The sequence below is a fragment of the Salvia hispanica genome, chromosome 3 (assembly GCF_023119035.1).
Source record: "Salvia hispanica cultivar TCC Black 2014 chromosome 3, UniMelb_Shisp_WGS_1.0, whole genome shotgun sequence".
Lineage (NCBI taxonomy): Eukaryota > Viridiplantae > Streptophyta > Magnoliopsida > Lamiales > Lamiaceae > Salvia > Salvia hispanica.
The window spans coordinates 14,059,294-14,072,746 of record NC_062967.1 but is presented as its reverse complement, the minus strand read 5'-3'; the positions used below and the strand labels follow the sequence as shown (position 1 = coordinate 14,072,746).

At 37.0% G+C, this 13,453-nt stretch overlaps 4 protein-coding genes across 17 annotated transcripts; 2 read left to right on the top strand and 2 right to left on the bottom strand.

The window, feature by feature from the left end:
* Window positions 1-211: 211 nt before the first annotated feature.
* LOC125211405 lies at window positions 212-3,034 on the bottom strand. 14 transcript variants are annotated; one of them, XR_007174515.1, is made up of 8 exons: window positions 2,589-3,029; window positions 1,684-1,790; window positions 1,441-1,601; window positions 1,247-1,338; window positions 1,037-1,104; window positions 904-952; window positions 628-697; window positions 212-432 (listed from the first exon to the last, which is right to left on the bottom strand). XR_007174515.1 is itself a non-coding variant. In XM_048111175.1 (6 exons), the coding sequence occupies exons 3-6, from the start codon at window positions 1,311-1,313 to the stop codon at window positions 391-393; spliced, it is 438 nt and encodes a 145-aa protein (XP_047967132.1). In that variant the 5' UTR covers window positions 1,314-1,601; window positions 1,684-1,790; window positions 2,589-3,027; the 3' UTR covers window positions 212-390. The 14 variants fall into 14 exon arrangements, 1 of the variants encoding a protein (XP_047967132.1); XR_007174517.1 differs by having other exon boundaries at window positions 1,247-1,328; XR_007174509.1 differs by having other exon boundaries at window positions 1,037-1,601; window positions 2,589-2,691; window positions 2,749-3,032.
* Window positions 3,035-4,163: 1,129 nt separating this feature from the next.
* On the top strand, window positions 4,164-4,710 carry LOC125209343 (nuclear transcription factor Y subunit B-3-like). Its single transcript, XM_048108944.1, has one exon. The coding sequence runs from the start codon at window positions 4,246-4,248 to the stop codon at window positions 4,708-4,710; it is 465 nt and encodes a 154-aa protein (XP_047964901.1). The 5' UTR covers window positions 4,164-4,245.
* A 1,107-nt stretch (window positions 4,711-5,817) lies between these two features.
* On the top strand, window positions 5,818-7,147 carry LOC125209341. The gene is made up of 2 exons (XM_048108943.1): window positions 5,818-6,313; window positions 6,582-7,147. Exons 1-2 carry the CDS (start codon window positions 5,818-5,820, stop codon window positions 7,145-7,147), a joined length of 1,062 nt encoding a protein of 353 aa, XP_047964900.1.
* Window positions 7,148-10,339: 3,192 nt separating this feature from the next.
* Window positions 10,340-12,759, bottom strand: LOC125212502. Its single transcript, XM_048112697.1, has 3 exons — window positions 12,365-12,759; window positions 10,838-11,072; window positions 10,340-10,594 (listed from the first exon to the last, which is right to left on the bottom strand). The coding sequence occupies exons 1-2, from the start codon at window positions 12,587-12,589 to the stop codon at window positions 10,839-10,841; spliced, it is 459 nt and encodes a 152-aa protein (XP_047968654.1). The 5' UTR covers window positions 12,590-12,759; the 3' UTR covers window positions 10,340-10,594; window position 10,838.
* Between the last annotated feature and the right edge of the window lie 694 nt (window positions 12,760-13,453).

Here is a 13,453-nt window from a genome sequence, read left to right as displayed (position 1 = left end):
TAAAACATTTGGGACGCTTTAAAATATACAAAAACCGGAAATTAGTGGCGGAAATTTCCATCAGTAAAATCCATATATCCGTCAGTAAATAATATTAGTGACAGATTTATGACGGATTGGCGCTGTTCTAAAAAGCTTGTTACTAACCCTCAAATTTATTACTGACGGCCAAATCCGTCGCTAATATTAATCCATTTCTAAAAAAAAAGCCTCAAATCAAATTTTGTAATTTATAGATTTATTGATCAACAATTAATAAAACATTCATGGATACAATATTTAATTAAGTAAAACACTCCTCTCCCCGACAATAAATTACTGCTTCAGAAACAGTAAATCGAGATTACATTAAGCAGCTTCTTCGATTGATAAGACCTCTACCTTCTCTCTTCAATACTTCCAATTATCATTGAGCAAAGCTTGTGCATAGATCTGAAAATCAGATATCCATATATCAAAACAACTCCTACTTAGTTACTATATTAAGTCAATCATTATTTAAACATTAATTTATCACATAGATAGATTTGCTAAAGCTCAATGATCTGATAATTAAATATACAAACATCAAAACAACTCCTACTAAGTTACATGACATCAATCATTATTTATAGATTTATTTATCACCTGACTTGAATGTAAGACATGATTGTTTGCTGAAACTCTATCTCCATGAAGCCACAATGCTGCACAACAACTTATCCAACAGCCATTTACAATTTAGTAATATTACTATTACTCAAATAGCAGAAACTACGTAGCTCATATAACACGACTTGTATAACTTCTATTAGTTGGCTAAAACCTTTGTTGAAGCAGTAGTTGAAAAATGAACAGAATCTGTCATATTCAAGTAGACAAATTATTACCATCAAGGAATCTAAGAGAAAACTAAAAGAGTACCTCTCTGACTTTATCTTCAGTAATTCTTCCATCTGCATCTTTATCAACCCTGCATTCAAGAATTCATTTAAAATGTAAATATGTGATTGGAATTGAGGATTAAAAATAAATCCATGGTTAAATGAGTAATTACATGTCAAAGAAAGTTTTAAGTCGACAGTCGAAACTCTGATCAGCGATCTGATCAGAGAATTCCTTGTGCTGCGAAAAACAGAGTCAGTAAAGGAAATGTAGAAGACTAAAAATCCAAGGACTGGAGCCGACCAACAACATAGAATTAAGACGAGCACGCTGAGAGCCGACCAACTATTCCTAGAAAATTCGATAAAGATAAAAAGTTTACATCTGACAGAATGGGAGACAGCTATCATCTCTTGGACTTGATCCATCAAGGTCGATGTCAAAACCATCAGGTTAAGTTGTCCCTGGAGAGGGCTTCAAAGATTCTCCTCATAAAAAGAAGGCTATGAAGATTGCTAAAGTGCAGCAAAAACCAGAACAAAGACTCTCGTAGAGGAGAAGCAGATAGAGTCATACCTACTCTCAAATCAAAACACTTGTTTTCTGGCAAGAGGTCAACCAGCAAAAACTATTTGAGTGACAATCACCTGAGGTTGAGGTGATAACCACTAGATTGCCATCCAAGAGGCCACTTAACATTCTTATGCAATAGTGTGTTCTCTTGCTCATTACCATACCTATCAAAAAGAACATCAGATTAAGCATGCTATGAGAAAATGTATTCTGCACCAGAATAGAACTGAACTGCTGATATGTTACCATGGTTCTTCAGCAACAGCTTCAGGGTTGCTGAAAATCTGTGTTGCATTGTAACTGTTATTTGTAGGGATTGGACGACTTGTTGGCGTGTACGCATCGCACGTGACCTACAATATAAAGGAAGTCTCATTCTAAAAATAATTCAAGTGCATAATGCAAAGTTTCATACTGCATGCTCCTAAGTAATGGAAAAAGTTGATCATGTTTAGAGGTACACAAAAATGGAGGGATCAAGGTGTCTAAATTCATGTACAGAAAACCTTGTACTTTCCATAGAAATCTAATGACAATTTGATACTTACTTTATTAATGGATATAGATTTTTGAACAAGAAATCATTTTCCAGCGCCAGCATTATCGACTTTCCACGTAGAGCATTCAACTCAAATGACATCAACAAAGCTTGCTCATTACCAATAGTATGTAGTGTTTTTCTTCTTTTTCCACTAGATCAAGCTCATCATAGATGGATTTTAGCAATTAACAAGCTCATCAAAAAATTAACAACGAAAATGAAAACTGAACTATGTATAACCCCAAATCTGAATCAGATTTATCCTATTTTTTCCTTCAACACAACCTCAAACTGAGCAGGAGCCATTGCTCATAGCTTCAAGATTTCCAAAACCCTAACAATCCTCTCCAAAAATGCTAAATACTAATTTTTCCAGCTAACATCAGTTCTACAAAACTCTTTTCAGCAGCAAGTTTAGCACTACGCATTGTAATCTAAGTCCTTCGAAGTCAATTTAAGTAATTCATTTTTAAAGCATGATTCAATTAATAATTATATCACAAATTATCATGATGTTTAGCATCTCCATCAACTAACTTCCTTAAATCAGCATCTAATATGAAAAAAATCAGAATATGCTCTAAAATATACAGTATGGAAGGGTACGAACCATGCCATCTTCAACCTCATTCGGCACGGCGAAGCTCGAGAAATCCGAGATCTCTGCATCGCTTTGCAGACTTGATTTTTCCCAATTTCTGCGATATTAGATTCTAGTACAATTTATGGAGAATTATTGAAGATGGAAAATAGATAGGTCACAGTAGTACCGGAAAATCATTCCAACAAAACAAAATTTCATGAAATTTCTAGCAATTTCTCGGCGAAGGCAAGCAAAGAGGAATTCGAGTGGATTGCTTCTGAGAAAGACGGAGATTCTCCGGTGAGAGCGGCGGCAGGGGAGCCTCCATGAGAGGGGACGTTCTACGCGACAGGGGATCCGGTGCAGAAAATAGGAGAATCGAGTGGATTGTTAATCTGAGATTAGAGATGCGATTGTGTTTGTTTATTATTGCCTTTGTATTTAGAGACGTATCTATTGCGTCCTTAACTAAAATGATTAGAGACGCAATTATATTATACGTCCCTAATTTTGGGATGCAATTTTGTTGCGCCTCAAATTTAAACTCTCTTTTAAAACTTTACGACGCAACTGATTTCGTCTCTAATTTAGCGTCCTTATAATACATATTTGTTGCAGTGAATATTCAATTATCCATGCGTCCGGCTGAAAATAAATAAAGAAAGAAAAGGAAGTCAATTATAGATATATGTCTAAATTTCAATTATGTTCATATATTTATCTAATAAGATGTGGATGTAAAAATTATATATACATTCGACATGTGAAAAGTTTAATAGTAGTAACTAAAAAAAAAACTATGATAAAAAAAATGAATAGTTCAAAAAGCTCTATATTATCATAATTTTAAGAAACACTTGGTTCAAAAAGCTCCATATTATCATAATTCATTTGGTCTATTATATATTGTTGTGAAGGTTTATTGTTACGTTGAAATTTAAAATTGTCGGTTACGCCAATTCATTTTCGAAAATAATTATAAAGAATTAATAAAAATATTTCTTCATTTTTCTCAAATGTCGTAAATAAACAGATATGTGCTACACTGAATTAAGTGTGCCATTTTTCGATCCTAGTTATCTATCTTCTCATCTAATGATCGAGATTTAGTATTGTTAGTTAGTACTCTCTCTGTCCCAGATAATTCGTCTCACTTTGACCGGACACAGATTTTAAGAAATGTAATGAAAAGTGAGTTGAAAAAGTTAGTGGAATGTGAGTCCTACTTTTATATATTAGTTTTATAATAAAATGTGAGTAGGAATGAGTTAGTAGAATATGAGGTCCACTATCAAAAATGGTAAAATATGAAATACGACAAATTTTATAGGACGGATGAAAATAGAAAAATGAGACAAACTTTCGTGGACAGAGAGAGTTCAATACAATGTCCTCCTAACACAACCTATATGCATTACTCAATCTCTAAATAGAGAATACCACTATAACCAAATTTTAAAATATAAAAATTCAACTTATCAACAAATTACATTTCCAATTTGTGTCACCATCAAAACCGTCTCTCCACTATTAAAAACCCTCAAACACTGCAAAAAACTCAAAATCCCAAAAATTCCAAATGAGAGGAGCAAGAATCCCAAACAGCTCCTTATCATCACCATCACAAGACGGGTGCATCAGAGACCAAGAGAGGCTCCTTCCGATCGCGAACGTGAGCCGGATCATGAAGAAAACCCTCCCCGCAAACGCCAAGATCTCCAAGGAAGCCAAGGAGACCGTGCAGGAATGCGTGTCGGAGTTCATCAGCTTCGTGACGGGGGAGGCCTCGGATAAGTGCCAGAGGGAGAAGCGGAAGACTGTCAACGGCGATGATCTGCTGTGGGCCATGACTACCCTTGGATTCGACGACTATGTTGTGCCTCTTAAGGACTATCTTAGTAGTTATAGAGAGAGCGATGGGGAGACGAGGGAGAAGAGCGAGAAGAACGAAAGAGTCTTTCGTTCTTCTGCTTCTGTTTTGACTCCTTGTGAAGTTGATTTTGATGCTGAGAAGATCGCTTCAAACCCTAGTTTTTTGCAAGGTCTTGGGAGTGGTGGCGGTGTGTTGGTTGAATTTGGTGGTGGGAGAGCTAGGGCGGAGGGTGGTGGACTGGTGGTGTTGAGTGGTGAGAGATTAACTTTGAGATGAATTACTTGTTCTATAAATTACTACTCCATTATGTACTAAGTGAAGAATTCAATTAACATGTATGTTGATTAGTTTGATTTTCATATGTTTTGTCAAAGCATCGAAAAATTAATTAAATCAATTAATTAACGGCCATCACATTAAAAAAAAACACTATTTAGCTAGCACGAAATTCCGAACACCACTACGTGCTCAGAAATTTCGGAAATTTCCTAGCACCTTTCCAAGCACACAGACAAGTAGTCGGAGGGATGATTAGGTGTTTCAGTGCTTGGTAAACATAGTTTTCTTTTGTAGTGTCATTTGATGAGCGTAGTGATATAATTAGGGTGACAAAACATGAAATTTGTATTTATACAAAGGAAAATACATTTAGTGTTACTTCACATGCGTGTATTAATACTATGTATATATAGAAGGTAATTTACTTAGGTAGTGAATTAGAGACATAATAGGGCAGCAGCGAATGGATAGAAATAATTTCATCACGAAAAAGAAGATAAGTGAGAAATAGAGAAAGATCTGACAATTGTTAAACATTCACCGGATGAAATTTTTGTAGTGATTAGCTTGAAAAGCATTGGAAGAAAGTATATTTGTGAGATTGAAAGAGATAAAGGATTGAATGGACGTTGGAAGTAAAGGGTACGAAAGAGATAAAAAAAAAATTATGGGTATATGAATAAAGGTAGAATTGCTATCCCACGAATTTTGAGAGATACATATTGGCTCAGATGCTAAATCTGCCGAGCCTAGATGGACGATAGAGAAAAACACAAGCTTGTAAGGTAGTGTAACTATTAGGGCATCCGCAATGGGGCGGACGATGCGACGGACATCGTCCGTCCCATCGTCCACCACTGCAGCATCGCGGACGATGGGTTAACCATCGTCCGCGCCCGATAGATCGTCCGCGGACGATGCGTGGAGGATACCCATCGTCCGCCACTGTGGACGACGCGGACGATGGGCACGCGTTTCTATTTTTTTTTGAATTTTTTCAAAAAAAAATTCTTATTTAAACTCTACTATTCACTACCATTTCACACACTCCAATTTCACATCTCTTCAATTTCTCTTCAATTATTCTCTCTCATCGACTCAAAAATGAATCCCGACGACTACGATTTGAGTACATCGGATGGCTGCAGATGGGCCTTGACTCGAGCCTTGTTCGATGCCGTTAATGAAGCCAAGGCGGAATGCTTGGAACAAATGCAGCGGGAGCAGGCGGAGGCGGCGGCGGCGGAGGCGCGGGTCCCTCGCCCGATACGACGGCGGACGTTTGTCCCCCGCGAGCACGACGTAGCGCACGAACGTCTGTTCGCAGATTATTTTGCCGAGAATCCAAGGTGGGGCCCGAATGTTTTTCACCGCCGTTTTAGAATGAGCCGAGATCTTTTTCTCCGCATTGTACACACGTTGGAGGCCCGTGATGAGTACTTCCAGTATCGGGAAGACGGGATCGGCAGACCCGGACTTAAGCCGTTGCAGAAGTGCACGGTTGCGATCCGCCAGTTGGCCTACGGCACAACAGCGGATATGTTCGACGAGTACCTTCACGTCGGGGATACAATTGGCCGCGAATGTCTGAAGAATTTTTGTAAGTTAGTTGTGGAGGCTTTTGGTGACACATATTTGCGACGTCCGACTGCTGACGATTGCTAGAGCCTGATGCGGATGCACGAGACGGTGCACGGCTTCCCCGGGATGCTAGGGAGCATCGACTGTATGAACTGGTGGAAGAGCTGCCGACGGCTCCTCGGAGAGGCCAATTTACTAGTGGCTACAAGGGCGTCCCACCCGACGATGATCCTAGAAGCCGTTGCTGACCACCGCCTCTGGATCTCGGCATGCCTACTTTGGTGTAGCCGGGTCGAACAACGACATCAACGCCCTCAACTCGTCCACCCTATTCTCCGATCAGTGCGTGGGTCGCGGTCCGGCCATTCAGTTCACTGCCAACGGCCGCACACATCATATGGGGTACTACTTGGCCGATGGCATATACCCTAGGTGGCCTGTTTTTTTGAAGACGATCAGCCGCCCAATTGGTGAGAGGAGAGTCTTGTTTGCGGCAAAGCAGGAGTCCGCGCGGAAGGATGTGGAGCGGGCTTTTGGGGTGCTCCAATCGCGGTGGGCAATCGTGAAAGGTCCGGCGCGTTTCTGGTACAAGGAAGTCATCGCCGACGTCATGTATGCGTGCATCATCATGCATAACATGATAGTCGAACAAGAACGTGGCCATGTCACCAATTGGGTGGATGATGAAGCCGAATCTAGCTCCAGCACGGCGACCTCGCCGGTCACTCGAGGATTACCGACTGGCTTCGGTGCGGTTCTAGAGCGACAGGCCTCAATGCGCAACCAACAAGACCATACTCAGCTCATGACCGACATGATTGAAGAAGTTTGGAACCGCAACCGCCGCCGTTGAGAAATTGTAGTTTTTTTTTTCGTATTGTAATGTTTGAATTTTAATGAAATGAAGTTTTAGTTTTCCAAATTTTGAAGTATATAAATATTCAAATAATAGAAAAATGCGTAGGGCGTCGCTTAGGGCGGGCTATAGTCCGCCCCACTGTAGGTGGAATAGGAGGAGGATAAGATGCTGACATGGCGGTGCATAGGGCGTCACTTAGGGCGTCCCATTATGAATGCCCTTGTACCAAACATTTAAAAATATACAAATACATATCTATATCCGGGCATTACTAGGTTATCAAACATGCCCTTAATAACCTATCATACGGTGGATTTTTATAGTTGAACTATAATTGCTTCTATTTAACAATTCATTAATTAGTCAGATACAACCTTAAATTAAAAGTCAACTACAACAAGAAAGAAAAATTCTAGCCCGTAGCTCGAAATCATATAGATTTTCGCCAAATGTCACAATTTTGTATACTAGTCGTAGTAAAATACTTTTGATGCAATACAAAAGTTGGTTTTACTCACCTCATACTAATTAATATTGATGATTAAAAGTTATAGTACCAAAAATCGTTTTATATATGCTATGATTTTAAAAGAGAAAAAAAATGATACTATACGCTATGAAATTTGCTTTGAGTTAATTATAATAAATACTATATACGTATGAAATGTTGTCAATGGACTTATAGATACTATTTCTTGATTATAAGTACGAATAGTTATGCATAGGATCTGATATTGAAGAAACATCCAAGTGAAAGTGATTAATCACATCGAGACATTATATGCTCACTTGATCCTACTTGGAAAAGAATGAATCGATAAAAAGATTTAGAATTGATAATTAGACACTCATGTAAATTTGAAATTCAAAGTGATTCGTCCTATTATATACTGAATTATCAATTTATCGTTGAACAATGAACAATTGTTGTTACAACTAGGTGCAAAGACAAAACGTCGTCGTACCAAATTTTATATACTCAATTGTTGGAAATTAACTACATGATTAATGGATATTCAAAAATCCTATGGTCATTTTTGAGTCTCCATGTCAAATGAAGGATTCTCAATTTCAATGTTGTGGAAAAAGTAGGTAGGAAAATTGAATCTTCAATTTATCGCTAAGTTGAAAATATTTGTGTTATCATGTTGAAAACACTGATTTGGACAGTTTTGTGTGTAGTTATGTTTTTGAATTAGTCCATTGTTTATTGAGAAGATATCCTCTTTCTTTTAAGGTCCGAATTTGTGAAGATATCCTCCGTCCATTAAAACCATGGTGTTATTATTCGTTAGTCCACCAAAAAATATGATGTTTTTATTTTAGGACATAACTATTTATATTTTATTATCATTCACATTTAATATCTACAAAAATCCACTACTTTACTTATCCAACACCTATATTAATATCTTTGAAATACATCTCCCAATGATTTTAATATTGTTCTCAATTTAATTTTGGTGGTATTGTATCTAGTGCGACATTCGAAATATTCAACGATGATAACACCACCTATTATTTTTATCAACATACTTAACAAATCATCAATTTTGAACATGTATAACCAAATTAACACCATTTTATAAAATAGAAAATCAAATATTTTTTTGTGGAAACACTGAGAAAAATGTTAAAAAATTCATGATTTTTATAGTCAATTTTTAAATTTGCGAAACAAACCAGAATTTGATCAAAATTCATAATTTTTGTGATATTTCTTGAAGTGTGAATGAGTTTTTAGAATCTAGATTACGCATTTGACTATTTTTTTTATCATACCTACGGTTATAATTAATTAGAGAAAAAACTTTGATAACTTAACATCATCACTAATAATTAAGCATATATTTATGGTTAAATTAATCAGAGCTAGGTGATCTACCATCGTCAATTCGTCATAGTTAGACCGTGAAGCACGCGCCTACGTGCCGGCCAGTTACACTATTTTGCAAATTCATTTACAATTTGTGACTAAATTAACTTAATCTAGTGCACATTTCTTTTAGTTGGGGAAGAATGAGCACTGAAATTGAATTCGCGTTTTTGTTTCAAAAAGTGTTTATATAAATTTATAATTACATTGTATATTGGAATATATAGAATTAGGTTGGAAAAGTATTTAATCGAACTAATCACGAATTGAGCACAAATAATTTTCTTACTATATATTAAGATGATCACGAGTAAAGATTTTCTCTAAATATTTTAACTATGGAACTAAATTTTGATTTTCCAATGCATAAAAGGCCCAATAGCTAAAAGATACTCCCTCTGTTTCACAAAAAATGTCACACTCTATTCCACAAAAGATGTCACACTTATGGGACGGCACGAGATTTTAGAAGGTTTTATTTTGTGTGTTAAATGGAGAGAGAAAATATAATTTTTATATCCATATGAGAGACAACTTTTTCCATAAAGGGTAATGTGATATCTTTTGTAGGACAAACTAAAATGAAAAGTGTGACATCTTTTATAGGACGGAGAGAGTACAAATCTTTTGTCATTACGTGGTTGTGTTTTTGTGGCCTATCCTTATAATCTTGTCAATGTAACTAATTCATCCAAAATAAAAAAAAATACTAGGAATTTATAATGTTAAGAGTCAAATATATAAACCTATGATCTGACGCACACAAATAAAATGTAGTTCTATGTCAATTAGACGCCAATTATTATAGAAGTATAAAACCAAATAAATAAGCAAAAGATAACAAATATGCATACATCTAGGGATGCATTGTTAAACCAGAATCACCAGGTCAGCTCGGAACCGGAATGATAGTTCCGATTTTTGAACCGTCACAGGCTGAACCAGTATCGGTTTTACCAGACCAGTTTCAGTTCTAGAATTTCTGGAACTATAACGGACGGGTATTCGATGAATACCAGGATCACCATTCCTTATCCTTCACCAGGCCGGTTACGGTTCCAAATTTTTTGGAACCAAAACCGACGATTTTGATTGGTTCTTGAACCGGAAACATCCCGATATATATATACATAGAGCATGAACACGACAACAACCTTCAGCCCATCGTAAATTTACTATTTTTGCAAAATTGAGAGTATCGGCCAAAAAGAAAAAATCAAAAAGTAAACATCCAAATATGATCAAGCATGTGATGTTAACTGCCTCAGCCACCATATTCGGTTATCAAGAAAGCTAAAGATGAAAACTCAGAAAAGAAAAGAGTAGTTATCTATAGCTACAAAAGGAACAGCAACAAGCACAACAAAACAAAACCGAAGACTTTTGCTGCTCAATTATATGCAAAAGAATTGGAGTTTAGCATTACCATATTGTGTTGCAGTTGAGTACAATGAGGCTGCCTATATACACTGTCTAATCACGAGTTCGTGGGGAGGGCCTCTACTGAACTATGTGCTGCTCCTAATCTTATCACCATTATGGATGATCACCAAAAATGTACATGCCTGCAAAACACCAAAATCAACCCTTGTTATTCAAACATATGGTGAAGGACATTCGATTTACAGCTCTTAATATTATTTTTGATGTGTTATGAGCTCTCTCCTTCTCTCTCAATTCGTTATGCTGATTGACAAATACAGGATTTTATTTTCTTCGTATAGATAACCAGGCTAGTTTTTTCAGTGCATGTATCTTTGTTTTAAAAAAGCGAAACCAGAGAGAGAGAGAGAGAGTATAAAGCATACGTTACTCTTGTTTATCATGCTGATCGCTCCTCCTGGAGGGCTCGGAGCTAGAGTCCAAGCCTAAACACTTGAGAACTGCTCGTTTTGCTACGTCAAAATAGTTGCAAGGGTGGTTAGGATTTCTGAAGATTCTGAGAAACGAAGAATCCTTAGAAGAAGACTCCTCCCCATTTTGGACTTCTCTGGTAAATTCTGCAATGCTTGCTCTATCCCTTGTAGTCCTCTGAACTTCTGCCTGCCACATCCACGGTCCAAAAAATTATCACAACAGCAAAACAATATCATAAGATCGATTCATATTATATCTTCTTATCAATATAGCAGCAACATAACGTACACATATAACAGAACTGATGCCTTATAAGGTTGTTTATCTATTATCTATGGTTTTGGGATTGAACTTGGGAAGAGTGTTCTTATTTTCAACTCATTCAAATGAAGACATGACGAAGAGGGAAGGTCTCGGAATCACTAATATTCCAATTCTGCAGGTTTCGAATCAACAATATCTATGTTAAACAGTTAAAGCAAACTCAAATATAGTTTCAATGAATCTGGATGATAAAATCCAAACAGACTAAGCCAAGAAGAAAGACCTCCACATGACAACCTCTAAATGAATTTACAAAATTACTTCACAAAAGATGATCCATGGCCGATTGGCCGTGGATTTTCACTTTACATCAATCTCACTATGGTGGCAAACGTCTTATTCTCGAAAAATAAGCATCTACGACACTTTCCACTTACATAGATACATCAGCTTCACCAACTGCAGAACAAGAAATACTGGCATGATCACATCAGCAATGTTTATGTAACAGAAACTTAAATTCTTTCTCATTACGACCGAATCCTAAAATTAAGTATAAGATCACCTAACGTCAGTATCAGAACACGGAAGACATAAACTCGCGACTTTTCTTCTCAATCTATGGGATTTTTTGGACTTGGAACACAAAGATGGGATATGATCTTTCCAGTTTCCACTCCCTGAAACCATAACTTTTGCCACAGCCCTCCATCCGAAACTTTGTACAAGTAGTCAAATGGATATCATATTTTATGAGACCTTTATAAATTCCTAAATGTCGATACATTGATTCGATTATACTAAACATTGAAGCTGCATTTCTAAGGTAAAGATAAGAGATTAACTAAGCCTAGAATAATATTGCCAACTAAACAAATGCTGAGGAAGAAATTTACTAAACAATCGCTAAATCAAAAGCAACTACTGTAAATGCCATCAATCATCAACTTAAAGGAAATTCAAATTAAGGCAAAATGACAACATTTTAGGTTTCATTTGCTTATGGGTTTCAATCACTTATCCAATTAATTCTGAATCGCAATTTGATCAGCCATTCATTTCATTCCAAGCCCTAAATCAAACCAGAGATTCAAACCAACTCAAAGAAAAAAACATCTCTGCAGTAATTCTCAATTCAACCAATTCTCAATTAAAGACTATAATCTTAACCGAATAAACAGCAGTTTAAGAAGATTAGGAATTCGATTAACCACCTTATCTCTCCTACGGGATGAACTGGGATTATTGAGATGAGGCGGCGGTACGGCGGCGGCGGCAGTGGACGGCGAAGCGGTTGGGGAACTGGAAGGTTCAAAAGTAAATGCGCTGAAGCCAAAGAAGAGGAGAATGATGAGAAGAAACATGACTACAAGTTGGATCCAAATCAGCCACGCAACTTTGTAGCCTTCTATGATAAATTCTTCCCCCAAATCCGACATTTCTTGCTTGTCAAATCAATACTGGTATCTTTTTATGCAATTAGGCATACAGTCAACTTGATTGAGGGGGAAACAGAAATAGGAGAGATAAAGGTAGAGAGAGGGGAAGGGCACAGAAGCGGTGAGGTGAAGAAGAAAGTTGAGAGAAGATTTGCAGCAGAGCAGTTCGCTTAATCGGTGAAAAAATATTTGTATTTTTCAAATGTAAAATTAATTGATTAAATCAGAAAATTCCATAATTTGAAACCTAATTAATTATTCAATTAAAATGCCTATATCGTTTGGCGTACAAAGCTCACAACGTTGTCTCGTATGCCACTCTAACCTCCGTTGTCATGTCGTTCAATTCTTCCGATGAGGACGTCGTGCTTTCACCCACTGGCAACTTGTTAAGGACGTCTTCCCTCAACAAGAAAAGAGAGCACAAGAAACATAATCCGTTGATTAATCTAGCGCCCAAGTGCTTGGATCGGCGGTGATCTCCGAAAATATAGCTGGGCGCGAGATTCGATCTCGACGGCAAATAGTTGATTAGGGTTCACAATGCACAGCAAGCGGGCGAAAATATAATATAGATTTCATTAATTGATTGATAAAATGATATAATCTTTCCTATTTATAATAATAGAATACTACTACTGTAACTTATTGAATAAGATACAAATATCTAAATATAAATTAGAAAGATATGGTGAATCGAATAGACAACTAAAATAATTGGGATTTCCTATGATATAGGATCGTATCACGACTCCCCGCTTGTGTTGTATTGGCCAAAGAGGTGTTCTTCGTTTCTTTGCTCCACCCTAACCTCCATTACCCGACCCTTTTTTTACAGTTGCGCACTTTTCCTCGTTGATACGT